This window comes from Emiliania huxleyi, assembly GCF_000372725.1.
Source record: "Emiliania huxleyi CCMP1516 unplaced genomic scaffold EMIHUscaffold_395, whole genome shotgun sequence".
Classification (NCBI taxonomy): Eukaryota; Haptophyta; order Isochrysidales; family Noelaerhabdaceae; genus Emiliania; species Emiliania huxleyi.
Genome location: NW_005199006.1, coordinates 43,071 through 52,947, shown reverse-complemented (window position 1 = coordinate 52,947; position 9,877 = coordinate 43,071). Strand labels below are relative to the sequence as shown.

The 9,877-nt window shown below is 64.1% G+C and overlaps 3 protein-coding genes across 3 annotated transcripts in view; all 3 read right to left on the bottom strand.

Moving 5' to 3' along the window:
* The window catches only part of EMIHUDRAFT_445108 (hypothetical protein), a 2,692-nt gene extending 1,200 nt beyond the window's left edge, over positions 1-1,492 (bottom strand). Inside the window, exons 1-5 of the mRNA XM_005770992.1 lie at positions 870-1,492; positions 644-782; positions 475-516; positions 293-337; positions 61-128 (exon numbers count right to left, since the gene is read on the bottom strand). Of these exons, the coding sequence (XP_005771049.1) occupies positions 61-128; positions 293-337; positions 475-516; positions 644-782; positions 870-1,454 (879 nt within the window). The 5' untranslated portion in view covers positions 1,455-1,492. The remainder of the gene's footprint in view (positions 1-60; positions 129-292; positions 338-474; positions 517-643; positions 783-869) is intronic.
* A 5,397-nt stretch (positions 1,493-6,889) lies between these two features.
* Positions 6,890-8,340, bottom strand: EMIHUDRAFT_118367 (hypothetical protein; the record flags this gene model as incomplete). The annotated part of the gene is made up of 2 exons (XM_005770991.1): positions 6,890-6,982; positions 7,537-8,340. 2 exons carry the CDS (start codon positions 8,338-8,340, stop codon positions 6,890-6,892), a joined length of 897 nt encoding a protein of 298 aa, XP_005771048.1.
* Positions 8,341-9,051: 711 nt separating this feature from the next.
* Positions 9,052-9,877, bottom strand: part of EMIHUDRAFT_243667 (hypothetical protein) — a gene marked incomplete at both ends in the record, with an annotated part of 2,465 nt that continues 1,639 nt past the window's right edge. Inside the window, 2 exons of the mRNA XM_005770990.1 lie at positions 9,052-9,120; positions 9,272-9,327. Coding sequence (XP_005771047.1) covers positions 9,052-9,120; positions 9,272-9,327 — 125 coding nt within the window. The remainder of the gene's footprint in view (positions 9,121-9,271; positions 9,328-9,877) is intronic.

Genomic DNA, 9,877 nt, shown 5'->3' with positions numbered 1-9,877 from the left:
TGGGGGGGCGGGGAGCCCGGCGAGAGGTCCCAGATCGAGGCGGGTGGTGGGGGCGGGGGCCTGGACGCGTCGGAAGGTGAGGTAGTCGGAGCCGCCGCGGAAGGGGGGCTCGCCGGCGAGGAGCATGCCTGCGTGGGGGGCGAGGAGGTGGCGGAGCTGTGTGGCGGAGCTGTGGTGGCGAGGAGGGGAGGGGAGTGGCGGGAGGAGGGGAGGGGAGTGGCGGGAGGCGAGGAGGGGAGTGGCGGGAGGAGGGGAGGGGAGTGGCGGGAGGGCGGCGGCGGGAGGGTCGCACATGTGAAGGAGCCGAGGGACCAGAGGTCCGAGCGCCAGTCGGTGCCTGCTGAGCGAGGAGCCTCGTGAGTGCCTCGGGAGGCGAGCGGTTCTGCGGCCTCGGTGGCGGTCCGCCTTTGTTGTCAAGGAAGTGGCATGGAAGTGGCATGGAAGTGTCAAGGAAGTGTCTCGGTGGCGGTCCGCCTTTGTTGTCGATCGCCTCGGGCGCCATGTACTCCGCCGTGCCTATTCGCCAATGAGTCTACGCCTAAGGAATGACCCCGACTAGCCGGGATGGCGGTCCTCTGCCGTGCCGACGAAGTCTTTAAAGGGGTCGGCAGGGAAGTGTCTAGGAAGTGTCTAGGAAGTGTGCCGACGAAGTCTTTGAAGGGGTCGGCGAGGCAGAGCGAGGCGCGCAGCGGCGAGTCTGTCTCCACCGCGTCCATGAGCTTCGCGGACCCAAAGTCGATCAGCTTGAGCCGCCCCTCGGCGGTCAGCAGCACGTTCTCCGGCTGCCGGGAGGCGGGAGGCGGGAGGCGGGAGGCGGGCAGCTCAGAAAGCGGCAGCGAGGGCGCTCTTGCAGCGGGTGGGCGGCGCGCCTTGACGTCTCTGTGGACGATGCGCCGCTCGTGCAGGTGCTGCAGCGCCTCGCACAGCTGCGAGACGAAGTACGCCGCGTGCGAGGTGTGTATGCCGCGCCGGTGGCAGAGCGCCCACAGCTCGCCGCCAGGCACGAGCTCGAGGCAGAGGTAGAGCGCGGAGGCGTCCTGGAAGGTGTGGTACAGCCGGATGATGGAGGGGTGGTCAGCGTGCGTGAGCACGTACTTCTCGACGATGACCTCGTCCGCCTTGTGGTAGCGGTTCATCTTTGCCTTGTCGACAATCTTGAGCGCCACCTGCTCCTGCGTCGGTCTCACCGTTGCCTGGATGACCTGCGAGTAGTTTCCATCGCCCAGCAGCCCGCCCGCATCGAAGTTGTGCAGACCAAATATGCGGCCGACGCCCGTGAAGCTCGACGACCCTGCCGCTGCGGTTGACGAAGCGGGAGGCTTCGGAAGCGCACTGCTGCCCAGCGGCGCCTCCCCACGCAGCGTTCGCCAGGTGCGCTGCACGCAGGGACGCTCCGCCCACGCGACGTGCGCCGTGAAGCACGAGAGGAGCTTGTCGCGGTCGATCGGCGCCATGTATGATGGTCGCTCGGTGGCGAGAGTGTGGGGCCAACAGGGGGAGCGCAAGAAAAGGCAGGGGCTAGAGTCTACGTGCGTTTTAGGTATGTTTGGCGTGTCTGTTTTCTTTCTTTCTTTCTTTTTTAGGTATGTTGTTGGCAAATCAAGACACAGAGCTCACACAGGATCACAGCGGGAGGAAAGCGGCGAGTCGCAATTCCAGGGGTCGTTGTGGCGGGGTGTATTGCAATACAGCGTCGTGTCTACTAGCTCCGAGTAGAGGGGGCGTTCTGAAGTTAAGGGGAAACCCGGTACACGGAGCCAACCCTCCCTCGGAGACCCGTGTTTACTTTACGGCCCTTGCCCTGCGAACGCGCACCCCCAGGCAGGGCTAGGGCTCTCATGCCCGCAACCCGATGCCAATCATCCGGCCCGCTGGGTGCGCTTCTTAGCTCCCCGGCCCTGGATGTGCGGACCGGTTAATGACTGCACTCCAAGTGCTCCAAGTGCTAAACCAGATGCGGGCGCCACTCGTCGACCAGGGAGAGCCGGCCCGACCTCCCCGGGCGGGGAGGCGACGCGACCCTATGCCACCGCCCTCACCCGGGGGGTCGGGCACGGGATCACCGTCGGCGGGGTCGACAAGGTCGGGCAGAGGGGACGAGCGGTGGCGGGGCCGCGGCCAAAAAAGGCTAGAAGGGGAGGTCGGGCCCCGCGCCCGTCGCACAACTATCGGGATGCGAACAGAAGGAAGGACCGAGAGGAAGGGGAAGACACCCCGGAGTGAGAGTAGGGAGACCACGGAGGGGGGTCCGGAGTGGTGAGGCGCCGGGGGTGGGTGGGCGTCGTGTCCGTGCTGTCAGGTGTGTTTTATACTAGCTCCGAGTAGAGGGGGCGGCTGCTAGGGGGAACCCGGAGCGCGGAGCTAACCCTCGGAGACCCGTGTTTATTTTACGGCCCTTTCCCTGCGAACGCGCACCCCCCCTAGGGGTCAGGGCTCTCTAGCCCGTAGCCCGATGCCGATCATCCGCGGGCCCGCTGGGTGCGCTTCTTAGCTCCCCGGCCCTGGATGTGAGGTTACTAACTGCACTCCAAGTGCTCCAAATCATACCTCGCTAAAGGACGGGCTGACCTTGTGGCGCCGAGGGCTCTGCCACCGGCCAGCGGGGGTCTCGCTCCCGGCACCGTCCAGCTCATCCACAGGGACGATGGAGCTCCTCCGGTGCTGTTGCGGCAGCATCCGCGGCCTCGGGCTCGTCGCGCGCGGCGATCTCGGGCTCATGGTCTCAGAGCTCGTCACAGAGACCAGGGAGAGGCGCCTCGCTTTTGCCCTTGGCGACGGCGAGAGGCGATGCGCAGCACCAGCGGCGCCGGTGACGGGCTCGGCGTGATCGCACGAGCAGCGGCCTCCGACGAAAGAGTTGCGACGAAGCGCAGCCGCTGTGGCTGATGCTGGCAAGGGCGGAGGCGTCCGATGGTTCGAGGACAACGAGAGGCGCCGTGGGGCCAGGAGCTCCGCCGGCACCGCTGCCAGCGCCATCGTCGGCAGCTCCGCCGCCGGTGGCGCCGCCGTCAGTTCCCCGCGATGCACTGCTGCGCTCGCTTGGTCCACCGACGTTGCCACTCGAGGCGGTGGCCGTGGGTGGGGGGCGGGCCGTTCCACCCACGGCCTTAGTTGTCATAAGAACCCGTTCAAGTGGCTGGGAATTGCACGTGCGGATAGCTTGCGCGGCGGCGGGCGGCGTATTCGGAGGCGATTGCGCCGAAGCAGCCGCAGGGTGCAGCAAACGGCGCAGCACAATGCAGTTGCCCCTGCAGAGATGAGCCCCCATGCCCATGGGTCGAATGGTGCACTCTCGGTGTCCGTAGTATGCACGGTGGGTGCTGATCGGGGCATTGATGGGCTGGCTGGCGGCGCTAGCGGCAGGTTGACGCGAGCAATGACCTGCAGCTCCACAGACTGACCCGCTGCGTACGAGTTGACCAGCGCAGGCGAAAACGACACGGCCAGACCCACACCTTGAAGTTGCCTTGAAGCGAGAGCGCGTCGTCGGCCCGAGCTTCCGAGGCTCGTGACAGTAAGGTTGGCGTCGCTGCCGATGGTGATCGTGCCGCCGGCCTGCAGGCCGCACGCGTAAGAGTCCACGTACACCGTCGTGGAGTTGGCCGGTGCGTCGAGCACCAGGACACCGGGCCCGCATGGTGGCGGCGCGGGTTGGGGTGGCAGAGGCACCGAAGGCGCGGCAGGAATGTCCGCCTCGAGTGGAAATGGGCTGGATGGCACCACCGGAGCCTGCAACGGCAACGGCAACGGTGGCAGCGGAGGCCGAATGAGAGAGCCGGAGGTTGGGGCCCCGACAGATAGTGACGCACCAACATCCAGCGTGTTGCCAAGGCAGAGCATCAGACTTCTAGTGCCACTTCCGGCATCACTAGTGATGACGACATTAGCTCCGTTGGAAGAGCACACGACAGCGCGGGCGGGAATGTTGGTAGCCGGTCCTCCGCTCCTCGCCCACATGGCGTCATTCGACCAATTCCCGTGCCCGCCCTTCCAAGACAGTGTCGACCAATCGACGCCATCCCACCCCTGGCCGAGGCTTAGCATCCTGTGGGCCCTGACAAGGCAATCTTGCTGAGAGCGAAACGGAGGCGGGCGGACGCGGCCTATCAAAACTTGCGTTGTCAGCCTGCGATGGTGACTCCGTGTCCGAGGAGGCCACCGGCCAAAAGCGCATGTCTTGAAGGTCCGATACTGGAAGCCCATATAGGCACCTTACACTCCCCCGCAGTATCGCACCTCTTGAGCGACAGCTACGTTTCCGCAGCTGGGGATTCTCCGGGTATACCCCTCTTTGTACCCGTGCTGGCCGGATTCCTCCTCCGAACAACTCAAGTTCGATCGGCCCCAGTCTCGAACTGGCAGCCACTATCTCACCGGAGGTACCATGTCCGAGGAGGCCACCGGCCAAAAGCGCATGTCTTGAAGGTCCGATACTGGATGGAAGCCCATATATGCACCTTACACTCCGGTGAGGCGTACAGTTGTACTCGTGGTCGTGAGAAAACAGAATTTTACAACAAAACTCCCTCACACGACACTGGGCACACGGGACTGGCGCGCACTGGCACTAACACAGACCTTTCCAATAAAACGCACTCACTCGCACAAAACCTTAGGGTACCCCTAGGGTTCTGAGGGCCGGATTGTTTTAAGACCTTTTAGGAAATGAGGAGGTTTGGGGGCTCAAATTGTCATTTAAGAGATTGCAGGCACGGGGGGGTCCCTCTTTTAAGTCTGTTTAAGAAAATCGGCCTCACCGGCACGCGTCGCTGGGTTCCGCGCCGTTTTATCCAATACTGCCTTTATTAGGCACAAACCCGCCTCTGAAGACACATCTGTAGGTCTGGTGCACTGGCAGGAGCCATACTCGCATAGGGGACGCGTGCCAGCTGACTGTAGCCAGCTTCCCGGCCTCCGGCGTCTACCGGGAGCCTCCCGGACCATCGACCTCGGGAGCTCTCCCGCACCGTTTAAGCGTTTAAGACCGTTTAAGGAATCGGCGGCCCAGCAGCTCTTAAAACCGGCCTAGGCCGGTTTTAAGCCGTTTAAGCCGCAGGCGCCCCAGGGCCCACCCTTTTAAGCCTAGGGGTACCCTAAGCACAAAACAACAATAGGCACGGGACTGGCGGTGGCGCGCACTGCGGCACCCACTGGCACTAACACAGGGTCGTAGGGAGCCGCCTTAAAGGTAATGCGACTCCTTGGTGCTTGGACGGCGAAGCACTTATTTATTAGCTCCGTGCTGCGTGCACTCGCCCGGGCCCTCGCCGCGCAGGCAAATAAATAAATGAATAAAAACGGACACCTCTCTACTGTGAGATGGGTAAAAAGGAACAGGTCCCCGCCCGTGCGATCTTTGTGCAGGGTTCTTTGTGGGTGTGGTCGGCGACTAGCCCGGGTCGTCCTCCCGATGGGGGACTAGCACTAGCCGTCTTCCACCTGGTCCCTCGGGTCCCTGCTGCTCCTAATCTCTTCGTACATCTCCTCCTGCTGATCTCCGCAACGTCCTGCTCCCTCCCTCGTCTCGCCCTGCGCGTCTGCTCCGCCTCCCCGTCGTCTGCCCTGCGTCGTCTGGTGACGGGTCCTCCATAGTCGGTCGAGGTCGCCGCCCTCCTCGTGCCTCTTCCCAACATTCCCTCGGCGGCCGATGCCGTCTGCTCCGGCTCCCCAGTCCCCGGGTCTGCCCTGCTCTCGCCTGCGCTAGTTTCTGTTTCGTCATCACCGGTGTCTCTCCTCTTCTTTCTCCTCTTCTTGTATGCTTTGTACCTCGCGTCGATTCCTTTTCGCGTGAGCACCACCCTGAACGCTGAAGCCCGCCCAGCAGCTGTACCGCTCCCTAAGTCGAAGGAGCATCATCAGTCTCACCCACTTCGCTCGCTGCCCACTGTCTCCGCTCCCTCCCGCTTGAGCTGCCGTCGCGGCCCTCGTTCGTCCCACAGGCTGTTGGCCCGTCCCTGCGTTGCCTGCGTTATCCCTCCTCCTCTGCGACTCCCTCAAGGCCGGCCGGGCCTCCTTCCACCCAGCGAAGAGCTTCCTCAGCCACTCGATGTGTTCCTCTCTCTTCATTATGCGCGCCGTAGCCTCACCATTGAGCTGGATCCACCTCTGCACCGCTCCCGTCGCCGCCTCGCCCACGACTTGCAGGTTCCTCGTGACCCCGGCGCCAAGGTCCCTCCGACTCTTCTCCGAGAGATCATCTACCAGCGCCGGCAACACCCCCCCGACGGCAGGGGCTAGTGCATCGTACCCGTCCTCATCCAGCACCCTATAGCGTGAGCCCTTTAGCGCAGCGACATGCGCTATCCTCAGCGTCTTCACAGCGTATCCTTGGAGTCGGGTGCCGCCTGTCAGTCCGCCTGTGCTACAACTTTGCTGATCGCCGTCCCCGTCTGCGCTCGCGCTACTCTGAGGAACCATCTGGCCTGCTCCCTATTCCCCAGGCAGGCAGCGCTAAGCAAGCGCGCAGGCAAGCTCACATTGACGATCTAAATAAATAATACATAAAAAAACGTGCACAGCTTGTAGGACGACACACCTCTCTGCTCTAGGAGTAGGACCTACTCTAACGTCTAGGAGATGGGCAACAAGGAGCAAGTCTTCCCCGCCCATGAGCCATGTAATTGACGATGTGCTGAAACAGAAATTGATAATTGTGGTCTGGCCTTTGGGGGGCTCGAAGCACGACAAGGACAGGCTAGTTCCAATTCACTCTGACACGCTAATCTTGAAAACGCGTCAACGGAGCTCCGTGTTGCTCCCAGCGGAATCCCCCGCGCTTCCTGCGGCCATGGCCGATGATACTAGTATGAGAGGTCATCTGGCTACCGCGAGCGCGACTCAACTCGCCGACGTGGTCCGATGATTGTGCCTCAAAGTCAGCCTCCGGAGGCTATCGTGGGGTCGAGCCGGCGCGGTAGCCGTGACATGTGGTTCCACCACCCCTCGCAGGCTTTGCCTCTGACCGCCACCGTTCCCAGGCTGCCTAATGGGATGGAAAGGAAGGCTGGGCGAGCGTATAGAAGCGTGCTCGACCTCGTCGTGGCAACCTGCACGGCAGCGCTGGTAGGCGCGATGAGCGTCGTGCCACCTGACCCAAGACGGGTCGCAGGCGTCGTACCGAGCGTGTCGAGACCGTGTCCTGATGTGATCTGCACGGGTGAGTCACGTCGGCGTCAAAGGAGCGACGTGCGACCTGTCAGAGCTTGATCTCCGGTCTCAGCGGCGTCGAGTCGTCTCCGGCGCGCGACAAAGGTACATACCCAGGACGCGCAGCTGCCTCTGGAAGGCACCGAGATGTACCTTTGTGCGCAAATGGTCAAATCAAGGTTTTGTAACGCGAGCTGTGCCACAGTGAAATGGAACTAGCCACAAGCGGTCGAGGAGGCAGAGGGGAGCGCTCGAGCGGGAGCTTCCCCGGACCCCGCTATCTCGCCTCTCGCGCGGGCAAATTTAGGTCAACTCACAACTGTAACGCTGTAACGGCGATCAGCTGCCGCTGGGAACTTGCCCGGACGGCGCACGAGGCACTCGTCGCACTTGGAGGTCCTCAGAGGCCACCGACCAAGGCGGGCGGGCGCTCTCAACGGAGCGCAGATTGGCGAGCCATGTGGCCATCGACACGGCGGGTGGCAGCTCGCCGGCAGCACCGGTCGGCGGGGGTGGTTCGCCGCTCCCGGCGGCCGCGTCCCGCTCCTCGTGCAGCTCGGCCGCCACTCGCCGCAAGCGGTCCATCGGCGGCGGCGGCTCGGCGGCGGTGGCGGCGGCGGCGCGGGCGGCGGCTGTCATCTGTGCGATCGAGGAGGGCGTTCCGGAGGAGGCCGCTTGGCTGCTGCATGGGTCCGTCTCCCCCATCGCGTCCTCCGGCGCCGACTTCTCGCTCGCGGGGACGAAGCGGCCGGAGAGGCGGCCGACGGGCGCAGCGGCTGGGGTCACGTCGCTGTCGTAGGAGAAGACATAGCCGATGAACTTTGCGACGAGCGAGCCCTCGTAGCCAGTCGCGTGCAGCAGCTCCTCCGACGGAATCACGAGGAAGAGCTGGTCCCCAGAGCGCAGGCGGAGGCGTGCACCCTTTGGCACCCGCTCGGCGTTGATGTATGTGCCGTTGATGGACGAGTCTTCGATCGCTATGCAGGGCGTGCCGTCGTCCCACACGTCGAGAAGGAGCGACGCGTGGAGAGATGAGATGCGATAGTCGGACGGAAAAGACTGCTCGCACTCTGCGTGGCGGCCGAACCGAAAGCGCTGGCCGGGGGTGAGGGCGATGCGAAGCGTCGACAGGCGCGCATTGAGCGGCTGCAGCGTGCAGCAGACAGCCTGGGAGGAGGCTGCAACGCGCTCCATGTAGCTCAACGAGTGAGTCTCGAACGGGAGGCGCGTGCAAAACCGAAGAGAGCGTGCGCGTTTGGTGCGAGCGCGTCCACACAGCAACAAAAGTGGAGGTTTCTTTTTTAACGTCCCTCGGGCAAGAGGGGGGGCAAACCCAGCCCGCCCCCTAGAACCCCGGGTAAGGCCCAGGTGTGGCCTAGGGCATCAGAAGGGACCAAGAGGAGTCCAGTCTGAGCCATAGAGCCCATGACTGTGGGGGTGGGCGGGTGGGGGGGCGCGCGCGAGCGCGAGCCCTAATGCGTCCGTCGCCAATAGCAATACTCGGCTGGGGACGACGGTCTTGCGCAGGAGATCAATAATGTGCGCCGTGTTCCCCGACATGCAAAAAGGTACAATAGAGGACATATAGCGCGCCGCATATCGCATCACTGATCAGAGAGTTTTATTTGCCCATCCTCTATTTCTATATTGAATTCCTTTTCGCTCGCCGCGCGCGCAACGCTGACTCCACGCTCTCGCCGCTGCAAGAAGGCTTAAATACCCATCTCGGGGGGTTCCCCGCGCCCTCCGCCCCCTCTCCCTTCCTGAAACACGGCACACCATCACACACACACCCCGCCGGAGCGACCTCGCAGCGCCCGCCGCCGGGCAGAGACGGCGCAGCACTGCTCTTGCGACCCTCTCGAGGCGACCCTCGCCCGCGGGGGCCCGAGTGCCGAGAGGAGCTCAAGAGATGCAAGCGAAGTAGACGAGCTTCATCCACGAGTCGCCAGGCCCCTCGTGCAGGTCGATCTCCTGCCCCGCGCCGCACCCGCCCGCGCCCGTCCCCGACTACTCCTGGACCTGCCCCCGGGGGAGGAGGGGGAGGGGGTAGCTACGAGTGCTGGCGAGGGCGAGGGCGAGGGCGAGGGCGAGGGCGAGGGCGAGGGCGAGGGCTGGCGTGTACCTCGAAGTGGCACTCCCACCCGCAGAGCAGGTCGGCAGGCACGGGCCGCTGCACGCCTACGGTGATTGAGAATGAATGAAAGAATCCATCCCGCAGAGCTGGTCGGCAGGCAGGTGCCGCCGTACGCCTCGCGGCATCTGGCCGAGGCGGCGGCGGTGGAGTCGCGAGTCCGGCAGGGAGTAGACGCGCTGCTGGTACGACTCGAGCAGCAGGCCGAGGCCTACGGGGGCAGGCTCGTGCCGCTCTTGCAGCGGAGGGTGGGGCTGCTGGCGCGGGCAGCAGCAGCAGGGGAGGCCAGTCGGGTGGCGGAGGAGGAGAGGCTCCTGAGGGAGAGGGGGGGGGGGGGGGTGAAGGGAAAAGGGGCTTAGGGGCGGGCCAACGGGGCCGGGCGAGGGGCACGGCAAGGGGCAAATTGGGGTCCGGCCGGGAGGGAGGGGGGAGGGGATTTTGGGAAGGAAGGGGGGGGTGCCTTTTTTAAGCAGGGGTGGGTGGCGGCCTCTGCCCCGCGGAAGAAAACCAACCTCTCCCCCGCCCATGTCTATTGTAGGGAAAGGTTCCGGTCTTTTTTACGGTAAGGGAGGAGGGGCAGCCTCTTTCCCGGCCATG